The sequence below is a fragment of the Bombyx mori genome, chromosome 19, assembly GCF_030269925.1.
Source record: "Bombyx mori chromosome 19, ASM3026992v2".
Taxonomy (NCBI): domain Eukaryota; kingdom Metazoa; phylum Arthropoda; class Insecta; order Lepidoptera; family Bombycidae; genus Bombyx; species Bombyx mori.
The window spans coordinates 3,950,238-3,968,193 of record NC_085125.1 but is presented as its reverse complement, the minus strand read 5'-3'; the positions used below and the strand labels follow the sequence as shown (position 1 = coordinate 3,968,193).

The 17,956-nt window shown below is 43.3% G+C and overlaps 1 protein-coding gene and 1 long non-coding RNA gene across 2 annotated transcripts in view; both read right to left on the bottom strand.

The window, feature by feature from the left end:
• LOC101736692 (phospholipid phosphatase 2) overlaps nucleotides 1-13,964 on the bottom strand; it is a 53,814-nt gene extending 39,850 nt beyond the window's left edge. The window contains exon 1 of the mRNA XM_038017751.2: nucleotides 13,647-13,964. Within this exon, the coding sequence (XP_037873679.1) occupies nucleotides 13,647-13,745 (99 nt within the window). The 5' untranslated portion in view covers nucleotides 13,746-13,964. The remainder of the gene's footprint in view (nucleotides 1-13,646) is intronic.
• Nucleotides 13,965-15,763: 1,799 nt separating this feature from the next.
• Nucleotides 15,764-16,527, bottom strand: LOC134200618 (uncharacterized). The gene is made up of 2 exons (XR_009975610.1): nucleotides 16,038-16,527; nucleotides 15,764-15,958 (listed from the first exon to the last, which is right to left on the bottom strand). It is a non-coding gene; the product is annotated as an uncharacterized LOC134200618 (long non-coding RNA).
• Nucleotides 16,528-17,956: the final 1,429 nt, after the last annotated feature.

Here is a 17,956-nt window from a genome sequence, read left to right as displayed (position 1 = left end):
TTAATTGCCAGAGCAAAATGTCCTTTAGCGTTTAAAATTATTTTTTTTAAATCATAGATATTTGGATAGTCACGTTATGTTATATACAAGGAATTGTTAAACGTTATATTAATTGAGGCCAGTTTTATTTGAATGAAAGAGTGATCTCTTAGGAATAGAGTTCACGTTCTACTGGAGTTTTTGGTAGAGTTCGCCAACACCAACCACAACATGAGAGCCGTCAGCCGCCTCTAGGCTTGAGGTCAAAGGTTCAATTTAATTGTTCTAAAACGACCTAGCCAAACTGGTAAACTTACCAACCAATGTTTGCCCAGATGTGGGAATCGAACCCACGGTCTTCGGCCCAGTAGTCAAAGCCCTAACTGCCGCACTATCGAGCCATCAATGCCCGGAGAACAACCAACCGTCGCTTAAAATGCATTAAAATACTTTGTAATTAAGATTAGGTATATTCAGCTTAAGCCGGAGACTACTTAATAAAAAAGTCATAGCCCATTGTTTACAAATACCTACTTACTATAATACTGACTACTTACTGTAATACTAACACAATATGAGACTGATGTCTTGAAATAAAAGTGTTTTTTTTTTTTTTTTTTTTAATTCAATTCACGCCACGTGATAAATGAATCCTTATTCTATAATAATTTTATTGCGTAAACAAACGTACGCAGCTATATAGTTACCGTCTCGGTGCAATTGTATTTGCGCGTTGTAAATGCAAACGGATATCGTCAGTACCAGGTAGATGAAACATAATATGCATTAGTAATCGTTTGACTTATGAATATTTTCTTTTATAGAGACAAAACAATGAATCTTTATTATATTTCTTTACATTTGATATTATCCCCCTACGCGCCCAGTCATGCAAAGACTGGACTACATTCTTTGGGAATATTTTATCTACCTCTTCTACGCAAAAATATCTGTTCTTGAAGACTTGTGTTGTCCAATGCACAGAAGTCAAACTAGACTGGACCAGGAACAAATATCAATTTGTATATTAGCCTTCGTGACTTAAATTGTCTCGTGATGAATCCACTAAAGCTGTTAGTTTATTGCTACCAACACTAAAATCAATTTTATTTAGTACTAGCTGACCCGGCAGACTTTGTAGTGCCTCAATCGATAAATAAAAGACCTAAACTTTTTTATAAAATAAACTCAAAACAAACAAAAGGAATCCGTCCGACGGGAAACATCAAAGGAAAAACACATAATTGTTATGTTTATTTAATTCCGAGCATTTTCATATTTATCTACCTTTTAAACCTTCCCAGGACTTAAAAAAAAAATTCAAGACCAGAATTAGCCAAATCGGTCCAGCCGTTCTCGAGTTTTAGCGAGACTAACGAACAGCAATTCATTTTTATATATAGAGATGGCTCTCGTATGAAGGTTCCGTGGTATTACTATATTAGATTATCCTTTCAACAGACGCCCGGGAGTTCGATCCAGATTAGTGAGGTATGATCTGCAGCCCCCAGAGCGGTTCAAGTTGAATTGGAGGCGTCTTAATACCAATCCTGGACAATTTATCCGTGGATACTTGGATCCGCGTCCAACAGAGGCCCGGAATGGTTATCAAACCGTAACAAAGAAGGTCGTTGTGGCCAAAAGGATAAGGCGTCCGTTGCATTAGTATGTAGCGATGCAACGGTGTTCGAATCCCGCAGGCGGGTATCAATTTTTGTAATGAAATACAAATGTTCACGATTGACTTCCGCGGCGATGGAATAACCAAGCGTAATAAAAATCAAACCCGCAAAATTATAATTTGCGTAATTACTGGTGGTAGGACGTCTTGTGAGTCTGCACGGGTAGGTAGGTACCACCACTCTGCCTATTTCTGCCGTGAAGGAGTAATGCGTTTCGGTTTGAAGGGTGAGGCCGCGGTTGTACTGTAAAAATTGAGACCTTAGAACTCATATCACAAGGTATGTGGCGGCATTTATGTTGTAGATGTCTATAGGCTTCGGTAACCACTCAATATCAGATGGGACGAGAGCTCCTCCACATGCTTAATTAATAAACAAAAAATAGAAAAAGAAGCCGTGCCAGTTTTTGACGTATCTAATGCCGGTCATACAATGTATGTACGTATTTGCGCGCATGTGAAGGGCCGTCATACATTCATTCGCAAACTTAGCGGCTGTGCAAATGGGTTCGGTACTCAATTTGCGAACCCGTTTGCGCTTCCTCCCACACTTGTTGTCCCAGACATTCGTAAATGTCTCACGAATTTCTCTTCTTTTTTAATTCACCAATAGAACATTAAAGAGAAAGGGAGTTTTTAATTCTTTCCCAGGCGTCCCTTGGCCGTTAGCCATTCTGTTTTCATAGGATTTCTTTTGAGGGACCCATATGGTCGATTCATTTTGCAGGAGTTCAATGAACTCCATCACCTTAGTGTTGTTACAATCCATGATTAAGGTACGCTACACAGTAGACGTCACGAATTATGAAAATGGCGACACGTCCGTTACCTTCGCAATCGTGGGCGCAACTGGTCACATGAATGTGTGGGAGACTACACGAATAATCGCGGTTCGCGTGCTTTGATGTCCGTTGAAAAACCGACACAGCTTGGAAAACCACGAATGCAGCAAAAACTTTGCATAATCATTTGCAAATGTCGTCCTACACTTGCGGGTTTGCGTATTCGTGCGAATGTGAGTGACCGGTTTAAGCATCGCCACATTATAGTTTACGCAGTAAAAGTTTCTAAAATCGATAGATTGCAAATAAATAAGGCGTTGAAATTACGCGAGATACCTCGTTGTATTTTTACAATATTACTTTGAAAAATGTTACCAGGCCATTTAATTTTCATTCAACAAAAATTAAATCGTTGATAACAATGTGTATTGTATCAAACGTGAGTATTTTTAAATAGTCTTCAACTTGGTTAAATAATTTTATTATGACATCTTAGTAATACGAGCGCGATACATTTGAAATTTCGTCAGCAACGCAAAATTTGTTCATACCGTTTTTGTTTCATTACACATTTTTGTTTCATTACATTAATCTATACATATAAATAAAATTGAAGTGTCTGTTTGCAGTATTGAAATAAATGCATATGAATATATATACGGTACATATACCAAAAGAACATTTTTTACAATTTTGTCTGTATATGCTCTCCTGTGCTATTTTTACATGATTTACTAATTGTGTATGAAGATGAAGAAAATATAAATATAGATATTTAAAGAAGTATGTGTGTTTTTTATACCTTAATAACTACAATTGGATAAAAATACATGAGGAACATCTTAAACATTAAAAAAAGAAAAGTTCTTGAAGTATTTGTATAGAAAATTAACCTCAAAACGAGTTTTTATTTTTATTATATTTTTTATAATAGTGGCGTCAATATCAATATATTTTTTAGATATCTAATACATTTAAGAATTTGAATCAGACCATTTTTATAGTAATATTTGATGTCCATCTTGGGCCTAGCACACTATGGAGAGTGGGCATTCCCCTTTTATGCTTTCGAAGCGAAAGCAAGAAGGGTCGTCGTACCCCCTGTCGGGGGCACGGAACGGGCCTCGGGGCAAACCCCACTGCCCGGGACGAAGCTCCCTGCCACATAGGGCAGGGGTGAAATGATGCAGGGAGGACTTGGGGATAGGTACGCTGTTCGCTGCGTGTTCGGCGGCAATTTACATCTATATATACTTATATATAATACGATGGGCAGTCTGGTGACGGCTCGATGCCCGCGGCGGTGACACCCCGGCGCCGGCTGCTGTCCTCTGCTTCCTACAGCAAAATTTTTTTTTTTTTTTTTTTTTTTTTTTTTTTCTCTTACTCACTAACTACAACTAACTACAACTAACCTAAAACTAACTAAACTACTATATACATACAGGGACAACAGTCAGCAACTTTGGGGCCCGCCACCGGCCCCATGCCGCGGCCCCGCCTCTACAAATCAGAGGGGGAGCCGCGGCACTAGTTTGGCGCTCACCCGCTCCGGGCTCCCCAGAAGGGGAAGACCGTCACGGGGAGGGGCCGACTTAAAACACTCCCCAAACGGGGGAGTGGTCCACCCTCGGGGGTGGAAAATGGGTCCCCATAGGGGGGCACCCCAACAATGTGGGGGGAAGTGACGAGTGTGGACAGCTCAGTCCCATGGGGGCACTCATTATGAGCACTCCCATATCACTCCGATTAAGCCGACTATCTTACCATAGCCGGGGGTTCCAGTAGCTCCCTTGGTAGCGCCAGACCATCAGGTGGTCTAGCGTGCAAGGGAGCTAAATTGTGGAGATGCTCGTGGGGTCCACCGTCAGCCCGCTCGTAAAGATTACGAGCTAGCCTCCGGATGAACTCCTCGAGCGACTCCACATCCAGATCCCGGGCGATTAAGGCATTACTGACGTAACGCCCTGCTCCGACTATCGTGCGAAGAGCCAGATTCTGCTGGGCCTGTAACTTCACCCGCATGGCCTGCGGGATGAGGTGATACCAGGCCGCAGCTGCGTACGTGATACGGGAACGGACATACGTCTTATAAATGCCGAGCTTAGTCCTGACCGGCAACCTGGAGGCCAACACCGGCCGGAGGAGGAATCTCGCGTAGCGAGCGGCGGTCATCCTCAAACTCCGGTCGATATCGACCCCCAAGTACCGGACGCTGGATCTAAACTCGACATTAGCGCCACGGAGACTGAGCTGTCCCGGGACGACTCTTGTGCGGACCGGACCGAAGAGAATAGCCGCGGTCTTCCCCACGTTGACCGCGACCCTCCATCGGTCCAGCCACTGGGGCAGTAAGTCCAATAACCTCTGCATCCTCGAAATGGCCGCAGAGGGGAAGTTGGATGACGCGAAGTAGGCGCTGTCGTCGGCAAACAGCGCCAACTTCACGTCGGCTTCCCACGCTTCGAGGTTGCCCTCGAGCGTGGGAATGTCGTTGGTGTAGAGAGCGTAGAGGAATGGTGCCAGGACGCTCCCCTGCGGAACTCCGGCCGTGACTGGGCGCACCGACGACTTGGCGCCCTCGACCGCGACAAGGAAGGATCTTCCCTCCAGGTACGACCCCAGCAGTCGCACGTAGGCGTGCTGGAGGTCCGTGTTCTGCAACAGCTTGTGGATCAGTCCCGCATGCCAGACACGGTCGAAGGCCTTCTCGATGTCGAGAAAGACTGCGGCCGTGTACTGGCGCGCGTTGGTCCGATCCGCCAAGTGATGCATGACGCGGACCAATTGCAGCGTTGTCGAGTGACCGCTACGAAACCCGAATTGCTCGGGTCTGAGAAGGATGTGCGGCGACATCCTTCTCAGCAGCAGCCGCTCGAACAACTTGCCCACGTGCGACAGCAGCGTGATCGGACGGTAACTGGAGGGATTTCTCCTGTCCTTGCCGGGTTTGGGCAAGGCGATAACCTTGCCCAATTTCCAAATTCCCGGGAAGTGTCCTGTGGACAGAATGGAGTTGAACAGCCGTGTCATATATGACACGACCGTTTCAGGGAAGTGGAAAAAAGCGAGGGAGGGAATACCGTCCTCACCCGGCGCCTTGCGCCTCTTCATCCGCTTGATGATGAGGCGCAATTCGCTGGGAGTGATGAGATCACCATCTCCCAACGGTGGCACCGGGGAGGAGAGCAGGCTTGCTACGCTCTCTTCCACCGATTGGTGGAATGCGGCCTCTGAGGGTGCAGAGTCATTAGGAGCGAACTGCCGCTCCAGCATTTCGGCCAGGATATCGGCGCGGGCCTGAGCCGAGAAGCATCGGTTGCCCCTCTCGTCCACGAGTGGACAAGTCGGGGCAGGCCGATTTGAGAGCTGGCGACAAAGCCGGTGGAGGGATACTGAGGAGGGGTCCTCGCGGGCCTCCTCGATCCTCTCCTGCCAGGCATAGCCCCTAAAGGTGCTAATCTTTGTCGCCAGCTCCGCTTCCAGCTCATTAAGCTCGCGCTTTATCCTGGGACAACGAGTTGTCGCCCAGAGCCTCCTCAAGCCCCTCTTCCGACGAATAATCGCCTTCAGATGGGCCGGGAGTATACCTCTGGGCCCGCCGCTGGGCACAAGAGTCGTCGCCTGGTCGATCGCTCCCCTGATGGAGTCAACAAGGCGGGTTGCCGCATCGTCGACCCCATCAGGGGTGTTGGGGTCCTGAATCACGGGAAGGTCGACTAGTCGTCTCTTAAAGAGCTCCCAGTCGACCTTCGGTCGTAGGGGCGAGGTCGCAACCCGGGTGAGCCCCATTCCCAGTGTCACCAGGATAGGGAGATGTGGGGTACCCAGGTCGTACAGTGCCTCGATCGTTACGGGGCACCGTAGCCCCTTGTGCACACACACATCCAGCACATCGGGCTGATAGCGCGCGGCGGTCGGGATGTGTGTGGGTTCGTCGGGGCCGACCACGGAGTAGTCGCCCCTATCGGCATCTTCTAACAGCCGCCTGCCCACTGCTGAGTTAAGTCGGGAGCCCCACGCGACGTGCTTCGCGTTGAGGTCCCCGACCAGCAGAGCTGGGCGGCTGTCGTGATTCAGGGCCCGTCTTATGTCCTCAGGGTGAAATTCAGGCCCCGGGGGTCTATACGCGGCATAAATCCGCATATCTCCTCCCGAGGTGTGTACCCTCACACCGACTGACCTTGTCGATGTGAAGGACAGCAAATCCAACTGATCATGCACCACGTCCCGCCTGACGAGGGCCGCAGTGCCCCTGAACGGCCGCCCGGCAGGGGTAAGCTCGTCACGTCGGTACATGAAGTAGTTTGGAATCCTGAACGCATCCTGAGGGCGTAGCTTGGTCTCGCCCAGGAGCACAACCTCTGGGTTATACTCCCGGGCGAGAACAAGCAGGTCGTTCTTTCGGGACTTTATCCCGTCGGGGTTCCAATAAATGATGCGCAGCTCCTGGCTAGCCATTGAACTGCGCAATCATTCGGTAGAACCCCGACAGGAGCGCCCCGAAGGGACTGGCTCCCGAGGCGATCTCACGGATTACTCCGGAGATCACCTCGGACAATTTCTCCCACAGTGCGAGCAGCCATGCAGCAAAGCCGGCAGGCTGGGAGGCCTGTCGACCGCTGCGGCGCTCGCGCTGAGGGCGGGGGGGGAGGGGGGGCTGATTGTTCAAGTCGTGCTTGCCTTCGGCCGGATGGGCTGTAGGCAGTGGTTGGCTTGATGTCGGTTGTTGGGCAGTAAGGGGGGCCTCGGAGACCTCCATGGTTTCTGTGTTGGTTTGTTGGGGTTCTGGCACTGTGGGTTCAGATGTACCCCTTAGTCTCTCTCTTTCTTCCCTTTTTCTTGTTTTCCTTTTGGCCTTTTTCCTCTTGTTCTTCTCCCTTTTAGTGGACGTAGGGCCGCTAGTCGGGAGTGGTTTAGGCACTGATATACCAGCAGATGTACGACCACGGGGAGCAGGAGTGGGTTTGGGTTTATTTATCCGCCGTGGTGGGTTGGCCTGTGCCATCAGCGTAGGCGCCGATGGCAGTGCCTCCACCACCACAGCAGACGGAGCGGAGTGGGATGGGGGAGGGGGCTGGGAAGTTTTCCCTTTCCCCTTCCCCTTCCCCTTTGCTACAGGTATTGAAGCCGGAAGAGCTGCACTCCCGGCTCGAGGTGCCTGTGGTGCAGGAGGGGGGACGGTTGCTCCCATCATCCTGGCCCGTTTGCGGAAGACCGCACACCGTCTGTCGACGGCGGCGTGGTCCTTCCCGCAGTTGGCACAGGAGAACGGGCCGTCCCTCGGCCTCGGGCAGTCCGCTACGATGTGCTCCCCGGCACACCTTACGCAACGGACCGCGCGATGACAGTTGTAGGAGGCGTGTCCGAAGGCCTGGCAGCGATGACACTGCGCAGGCCCTCGGATTGGACGCCATCCTTCGACCGTCACCCCCGGCAGGTACAGCAGTTCGTTGACTGCGTACAAGCGGGCGAGGTCGTCCTTCGAGAGGTGGTCCAGGGCTACGTGAAAAACGCAGCCCGGACGCCCTCTCCGGGACCTAATGCACCTGGCGTATCGAGCCGGGAATCCCAGCTCCTTCAGGGCATTGACTATTTCTGCCTCGTCGGTGTCGGCAGGGAGGCCCCGGACTGCCACCTTCGAAGGCATCTCCTCCGCCAGGGCGTAACAGTACCATTTAATGGTACCGTCCCTGGCAGAGGCCTCCGACAGGTAGGCCTGGACCGCCCTATACTCCTCAGCCGACGTCGGCAGAAATCTGAAACCGGCGCCGAAGGGTCGCACCGAGGGGGCGCGGCCTAGGCGCTCCCTAATGGCCGCCATGTGGCGGGACCAATTTGGAAGGGCCTCCACCATAATTGGCGGGTGTCGGCGCAGTTCCTCCTGGGCGCGACCCTTCGGCCTCGGGGGAGGGACTCGTGAGGATTGGGAAGTCCTCTGGGCGGTAGGGATACCTGGCCTAGCTGCCATGGCAGCATAGGAGGTGGAGGGAGTGGGGTTGGGCTTAGTGACTTGTTGAGGTCTGGTAGACTCGAGGTCCATGTACCTGGTCGAATCCAGGTTGCCCGCCGTGCCGCTTAGGGCGGGGGCACCTCGGGTTGAGTCTACCGGGATTGGAGATAGCGTTGGGGAAGGAGAGCGAGGAGGGGATCTTACTTGCCTTGGGGCTGTCCCTGTCCTGGCGGGAGCCCTAGGCTTCGGAATTGGTTGAGCTGGGATTGGACTCCCAGAGGGGGACGAAGACCTAGACGAGGAAGGAGTGACCGATTCGGTTGAGGAGTGTGCAGAGGATGTGGTCGCACTCTCCTCTCCCTCCGATCTAGACGAGGGGCCTATTCTAGGACGCTTGTCCTTTTCGCTCGATGAGCCTCGGTCAGACTCGGACCTGGCCTTCTTCCGCGGCCGAGAGGGCCCAGAGGGATCGGTCAACGGGGGAAGGACATCTTCCTCCGGTTCGATCCTCGGAGTCCTCTGGGCCGCGACCGGAGGCCCGGGCCGGCTGTCCGTCCCGAGTCCCATCGAGACTGTACGGGTTGCTGGTGCTGGTCTGAATCTTAGACTCGACATAACTTGGCGTCCCTTACGGGACGGGCCGGGGGTGCTGATAATGGGGGGTGATGTCCCCCCAGACATGTTTTAGCCAATTATTTTAACGGGTCCCACGACTGTCGGTACATCCGTGATAGTTACTATATAACCATATACTTCCGCTAACCGACCGATGTATTTGTTGGCTTTAACTAATAAATTAATAGGTGCTTATAATTAACTGAACTAAACTAATTAACTGGTCAAAGATACCATAATTTAAGCTACTTGAAAAGAATTATAGAATAATAATAATAAAAAATTGGATTAAACTAATAGCAAAGACAAAAAATTGAACATACACTAAAATTAATCTGCAACGGTCCACCCTGCAGGCATCCGCCGCAGCCGGCCACTTGTAGTGTGCGTAGGAAAATTAACATAAAATAATAAAAATCTACAAAATTAACAATGTACTTACTATTGAAGACTCGAGTTCTTATTTATGTGCATCTAAATGTTGTAAAATATTCAACCTAGTAAATAATAAACTATAATAATTTGGTGTAAAATAAAGAAATAAGGAGACTATTAACAATTATGTATATGTATGCGTCGAGCGTTCAATCGCCCCGACACGATACCGATGGACCTGCAGGATTCCACCCCAGCTTGTAGTAAGGTGGGGATAGAATTCCAACAGACACATAAATTTAATCTACAATCTACAAAGAAAACAAACTACTGTAAGTCGGCAACGACGGGGAAACCTACAGCGTGTTTCGTACTAATTACTAAAAGAAAAATTGAAATGACCACTTACAAGGGTCGGTCGGTTCGCCAATATTGGAACGTAAAAATTAAATTTATATTTACATGAATTTAAAATATTAAAACTATGGAGGGTATATTTGAAAAAACTTAATTATAGTAAATAGATCTGCCACAGTGGCGCTAGTGGGTGATTACAAAATAGGAATTATAATTAATATCTCAAAATTAGTTTAAATAATTAGTAATAGAAATAATAACAATTTAAAGACAATAAAGCAAGAATAAAGAAAACTACTATGAACTACTACTATATCTAAAAACAAACTGTATACGGGGTTCCCGACGTTGCCGAGGTCCACCACCGTAAATCGGCTTACGCGGGTTTAGTAACAGCCCCTCCTAACCCCGAAGGGTAGGGGAGGACTGGGAACGGACACAGATGGCCAGACTCGAAGGCGCTAACGTAACTCGGTTTTTATTCTTAGAATAAAATGAGTACGCAGCTTTTCCAGGCTGAACGACAACTACCCGCAATTAACCAATGTTAGGAAAGAAAGTGTCGAACAACTCACCTGGTCCCGGGTCCTGCGTTACGTTGCTCGGAACGTCTCCGCGCCGAAACAACACCGCTAGATGCAAACACACTCACTTTGGGTACACACAATCGCACAGCACAAACAATAGGGGCCTCGTAGCACTGGTGTCCCGGGCTTCGAAGCGAAGCGAGGGCGGGTCGCTAATCAATTTATATAAGAAGCGTCCTGAGTGAATGTTTGTGATCCCGTCATCGTATCAACAGTCAATCAATACTATTGATAATTACTATTTTTATTTATTTATTGGTTAGATGAGTGAACGAGCTCACGGTGTAAATGCCGCCATCCACTTTGAGAAATTAGTTCTCGGGTCTCAGTTTTTACCACGGAATAGATAAATAAAGTTGGAATGGTAATGTAGGCGGGGCAAGCGTGCCACAGTTATGTTTGTACAAACATAACTCGACCGATTCTTTCATTCACCGCGTTTAGTGCGCTTCGGACTACTTTGGCGAACAGATCTCCGCTTTATAGGGCCGTGTTGTGCAATTATAACTTGTAAAACAAAAAATCAGACCTCAAGTATAGAGCGAGGAGGTATATCTTTCGATCGGTAAGTCGAAATTACCATTTAATTACAATATTATTTGTCTAAAACATAAAAATATACTGAGCATTATGAAATTCCAAACATTAACAATATTATTGCAGCAAGTTATAAATAGCATACATTGCGCGATGTGTACTCGCCCAATGAACGCAATGACCAAGTCAGCTTCCAATGTACTACATGCATTGCGTCCTCTACACTTCAATCTTTGAAATTTCGGCGTTTGCCCTGATTGGCCGTGGTGCAGTTGTCGATAGTGAGGTGACCATGTGGTGAAATAAAATCATTGACAGAATTCTCGACTATATTTATATTTGACATGGATATTTTTTGCATTATTTTATATTTAATTAATGATACCTAGTATATTCTTAGTGAGACGTATTTTGAGTAAAATAAATATGTATTATTATTATTGAATTATTATCATTGAATTAATGTGAAGGTATAATATAAAGGGACTCATTTACGGGTATTTACTATATTGTCTTAGACGTATTAAAATCTAAGTAAAATGCTATTTGACTTATGCAGTTAATTAAAAATTTTAGGTTTCCTAAAGAACCTAACGCCAGCGAACAATGGATTGACGTGACAGGTAGAGGAAACTGGAGACAAAGACGAGTACTATTTACTACTACTACTCTAAACATTTTACTGAAAATGATTTTACCATAAAAAAATCAGAATACACTTAATTTTGAAAAATTCATTCGCTATTAATAGCAAGCGCCAACTGCTTAACAAATACGTTTTATTCCAGGGACAGTGACTATTTGTAATTAATAAAAGTAAAATAGTTTTTTTTTTCAATATTTATTCCATGTTTCATTTTCTCCATTCATTCATCAGATAATTTATCGACAAAGATTATCGATTTTATCAAGCACTAGCGTGTATGAACATTTTTATTGCCTTTTTGCGTGTGTGAGTGTGTATGCCTACGGGTGTTTTGTGCTAGTTTGCGAACGAATATCTGTCCTGAGATTTATGTGTGGGTGTTTTTATTGTGTGCGAAATACTTGTAATCACAGTGTGTGTATGTGTAGAAATTAAAATAGTGGGGATGAAGCGGCGACACTGGTTCTAATACAAAATTAGAGCAAAGGCCTTTCCAACCTTATTTAACTATTCCGTGGTTTTTACAGTACAACGGCTGTCCCATCCTTCAAACAAAAACGCATAGTAATGCGTAAGCAGTAGCTTCACGGCAGAAATAGGCACGGTGGTAGATTCACAAGACGTCCTACCACCAGTGAGCTCAGTGCGAATTTTTTAATGTTCTCGATAGCGTAAAAGTTAGCCCAATTTTGTATGCAGTTGGAACAGCGCGCCTAGCGGCAAACGTAGGCAAACGATCCCATTCCATACAAATATGAGCTAACTTTTACGCTATCGAGAACGTTAAAAAAGTCGCATTAAATACACAGTACTTACTCCCTGCGATCATAAGCCGTTTTATGTTTCACGTACTCTGTCTTTGGAACGAGCTCCCTCCCTTTCACATAGCTTCTTGAGTGTAGTTACGACACATATCTTTTCTCAAAGGAAGTTTTAAAAAATCTCGAATCCCGAAAAGAGTGATTTCGATTCGGGGTCAATTAAAAAAAAATCGTATATTATTAATTAAATTTTTATCGAAATATCGCATTGTGTAAGTTTTTTTTAAATATTTCTTTATTAAACTAACCTGGACTCATTAAATATTAGTAGTTCTCTTAAAACTATGTTAGTATCAAAATGGCAATTACGTAGGTGAATAATTTAAGTACAGAAATAAATAAATCGCATTCACTTGTTTTATCAAACGCGTAAATATTTTATTATATAATTACTTACGGAATTCACTAATGAATAAATAATAGTTACTAAATAATACCCATGAAGGTAATATTATTATTACGTATTTACAATCAAGTTATTTCTGTTTTTGTGTTGTGTTCCAAAATAATTTAAATAATGCCATTTTCTTCGTAACATACACACACACTCTCTCTCTCTCTCTCTCTCTCACTTACTCTAAAGGCTCTACACGGCCTACATCTTTACGAAGTAAACTTTCACATGCCGTATAGACGTTTGTTATAAACTAATAAATAAGTGACGTTTTCAAATAAAAGACATAAAACAGAATCCGTTGCTATTTGATATAATAATGAAATGCAATTTCAAAACAATCTGTGTAAAAATATACACCAAAGATAAAAAAACATAAACTGAACATACAAATTTCAATTAGCGAATTAACTAATAATAAAGATGTATTTACCGCAATAAATAAAAATACTTTAACAGTACAGACTTTTAACTTTTCGAAAAAACTTTACATTTCCTTGGTCACGGATAAATAAAAAATGCAAGATGAAACCTTTTAATTTAGACTCACGTAAACTAAAGTGAATACCGTAAATAATTAGTTACGATAAACGATAATGGAGAATAATAATTGAATTAAATAATTAATATGTGAATAATTTATTTAAAAATTGTACTCCGGCGGATAAAGTTTCAGTAACAAAACTACTAAAGGCAAATAATATTATGATCCAGGTAACAGTAATTTTTGCAAACAAAAAACTGACTTTTCAGTTGTCAGATAGTGATTTATAGGATTTATCAGGCCTTGCTTTGCAATGCCACTAAAGGAAAAATAAGAGTTGAATGAAGTTATTTTCTTTTCCTGCAATCACCGAAATTTCTCAACGCTTTAAAAATATATTTACTTCATTAAAGGACTATATGCTACAACACTTACCGATACATTTAAAGTAGTATTCGATGAAATATTAATTGTAAAGGCTTCAGTGCTACCGGTTGCAGCCATTTTTGTATTAACACAATCAAGGGCACCCATTTTTCATGTAAACTTCCAACGGTTCACTAAATCACACACATCACCATTGAACAGTAATCCGTCTTGAACTAAAATATTTCTAAAACATGAATTATTTGATTTAAATCCTTATAACAACGTAGTTACAATTCATTTAATGAATTACACGCGCGTGTGTGTGGTGTGGCGCGATGACGGACGTCGTGTGTGTGAAGATAAGTGCTCAACCAAGATATAGCATTCACTGGAAAAGGTCGCCAGGTAAATAACCGGTTTTGCAACATTTTTATTTGCTTTTACATGGCTATTAACTAAGTTTTTTTTTACTGCTTAGATGGGTGGATGAGCTCACAGCCCACTTGGTGTTAAGTGGTTACTGGAGCCTATAGACATCTACAACGTAAATGCGCTACCCACCTTGAGATATAAGTTTCAAGATCTAAGCATAGTTACAACGGCTGCCCCACCCTTCAAACCGAAACGCATTACTGCTTGACGGCAGAAATAGGCAGGGCGGTGGTACCTACCCGCGCGGACTCACAAGAGGTACTACCATGAGTAAAAAATTAACTAAGTATTTTATACGTGTATCCATTTATATGTATGTTTGGTTTGCTTTTTCCCTACCTATTCGCTGGTAGCCTAAGGGCTATTTCAGCTACGCCCGGACGGGTAGGTGAGCTCACGGGCTCGACCTGAGAGAATTTGCTAAGACTAGCACTAGCAAGAGCAGTGCTTCGTAGAATCTACCACCGGATCGGAATCACGACCCACCGAGAAGATCCGGCGAGAAACTCAGTGGGCTGTGTCCTATGGGTTAGCTCGTGGAACTCTTCCTCGTAACCGACGATTAAATAAGCAGTGAGCAGTATTTCTTTCGATTTAGTTTGCATCCATTATCGTTCGTTATTTTATTTTACACAAATTCTAAAAAAATGTCATATAAATTGTTAAAATTATGTAAATATTTTGAATGTAAGCTGTGATTTAATGGATTCATAAACTAAATTAAAATTAAAATTTATTTCCACTGGATAATATACGCGAACATTTAATGTGACGTTTCGGTTGATTAAGTAATATTAATGATTATTAGTAATATTTTACGACGGGTTGATGTTGTGATTGTATTATAGGTCTAGCAACTGTGTTAGCAGAAGGTACAGCCCTCAGGCTAGGCCGTCTGAACTCGCTCACCAACCAAGGTGAAGCCAGAACAGCCCTACGAGGCTGCTAGCGGTTATGTAGACCGCAAAAAGAGATCAATGCAAATCAAGCGAGATTACATAAAGTCGACATCCCTATTTCTGAGGAAATACAGTTCATAAAATTAAACGTAATGTTTACTTTCGGGCCAGCTGCGATCCAGAGTGGCTTGTTTGCGCGCATTGCTGTTTGCATGGACCTATATAGCCCGAGAGCCCGTGGGATCTACCTGTATGTATTTGACCAGACCTGAATTTTCGTACATTGAGACCCCTATACCTACCATGCATGAGGTGGGGACTCACTAAGCTCAAAGTGGTCGACGCGCCGAGCGCTCAGGTAGGACAGGTACCGATTTTGACGGATTTTAAATCCATTTGACCACGTCTGCCGTTTTGAAATTTTGAAAATATATGATTATTATTATCGGAAAATAAGAATAGCAGACCATTATCGCGCATTTTACTTTGTGGCAGACCACTTTGAAAATGCTAAATTGCATTGAAAATGCAAAATTTTGAAAGTAATTGACTAGATCTGCCATTGATTTAATAATATGTTGTTTATTATAGTCTTAAAAACTTATATTGATCACGGCAGACCTCTACATTGCGTACATACATCAACATATAATAAAATCTTAGCTACTACCCGGCCAGATGTATATTATGTTTTCCGTTCACTGTTTTAGAGGAATATAATTTACTTGCGATTTACTTTAGCAATGTATTTACCGAAATTAATATTTTTTTATATTATATATACTAAACTTCATTAGTTAGACAATTAAGAAGTGAATTTTTTATGGAATAATTATAAATAATACGGTACAATGCTGATCAAAAAAGAATTCAATTCCTCATTTTTATTTCGTCAAGACAAAATTTAAAAGTGTTAAATCAGTTAAAAAAATATATCATGCATGCATTACATATTATATATATATATCAATCTTCATTCATCATCATCATCATCCGAGTCATCTTTATCGTTAGGCGACTCGTCTTCATCAACCATTGAATCGAATACTGCAAAAATAAAACATAAATTGTAAAATGAACGTAAATTCATCTGAACATGTTCGAGAAAGAATTGTTATCAACTTACCAGGAACATTGGTGATTAAGTCACTCACAAAATATGGAAGTTGGTCACCTTCGAACCCTTTGAAGGCATATATGTTGTCCTGCTCAATCCAACCATACTCCAATGGGTCTAAAGTTGTCAGTTGCTTTTTGTAAGCATTTCTCCAAATAGAAGAAATATAGTGGGCCCTCAAAAGTTGTTGATAAAGCTCACTCTTATGCGGTGGTATTGAGCTTGCCTCAAATTTTTGATTTTTTTTTCTATAATTTTCATTGATGTCTGAATATTTATAGTTGCTAACGAATAGCTGGAACCTTCCATCATCTACATCACTAGATTTTTTGGCATTGTATAGCTGGCAAGTTAAATGTTGAATGATAAAAATGAGGAATTGAATTATTTTTTGATCAGCATTATACCGTATTATTTATTATATTCCATAAAAAATTCACTTCTTAATTGTCTAACTAATGAAGTTTAGTATATAGAATATAAAAAAATATTAATTTCGGTAAATACATTGCTAAAGTAAATCGCAAGTAAATTATATTCCTCTAAAACAGTGAACGGAAAACATAATATACATCTGGCCGGGTAGTAGCTAAGATTTTATTATATGTTGATGTATGTACGCAATGTAGAGGTCTGCCGTGATCAATATAAGTTTTTAAGACTATAATAAACAACATATTATTAAATCAATGGCAGATCTAGTCAATTACTTTCAAAATTTTGCATTTTCAATGCAATTTAGCATTTTCAAAGTGGTCTGCCACAAAGTAAAATGCGCGATAATGGTCTGCCATTCTTATTTTCCGATAATAATAATCATATATTTTCAAAATTTCAAAACGGCAGACGTGGTCAAATGGATTTAAAATCCGTCAAAATCGGTACCTGTCCTACCTGAGCGCTCGGCGCGTCGACCACTTTGAGCTTAGTGAGTCCCCACCTCATGCATGGTAGGTATAGGGGTCTCAATGTACGAAAATTCAGGCCTGGTCAAATACATACAGGTAGATCCCACGGGCTCTCGGGCTAATAGGTTTCTTATGACGACGTTTGTAGCTGAAAGTAAGTATTGTACTTATTGACGAAGCATGTTGCTGATAGCTCTGTTTCTATAATCTGACGAAGCGTGTTGCGGATAATAATATTATGTACTTTTAATAATTGAGTAAAATTACGAAATTTTATATAAAAAAACTTCAGAGGTGTCAAGGGACACCCGGATGGAACGAAGTTCCTTTCTATTAATTAGTGAAGGAATTGTAATTTTTTTTTAAGTTATAATAATAAATTACGGCATTATGAAGAAGAAAAAAACAATACTATGAACTAAATTACTATTGTTGAAACGCTATCTCGAGAAACCGTACTCATTACGCGGACCAATCGGATACGAGCAATGTCACGCGATAAGCGCCTACACGTTGATTGGTCAGAATGACGGATCTAAAAAGTGTCGTGACAACTTTTCGTAAGAATTTTTTCCGTCTAGCCCCCTTTCACAACGCGCGATAAGGATCTTCGTTCCAAAAATATTAAACGAGACTTCTAGTACAGTTAATTCTTTTGGTCGCACAATTCTAGTTACATTTCACATGATTCACGTGCCACGTTAGAAGGCTGAATGTCTACTGACCATGTGTGGGTCGGTCGCGGTAGATACGACGGATTACGTTTGCGGAAGACAAGCGCGGATCGCGGGCTGACTGACGATAAGCCTGGGAAGACGAAGAAGATGATTTTTACAAGTAACTATCGGCCCGCTCCAGCTCCACTCGTGTTTTTAACAAAAATTTCTACGATATTTGACGTTGTTTGATTTTTAAAAATAAAAGAACACTTATTGCGGCAAACTACAATAATTAGACATATGCTGTCGGGACACTTTTTGTTAATAATAATGTGTTCTACAAAATAGTATTACATTATTT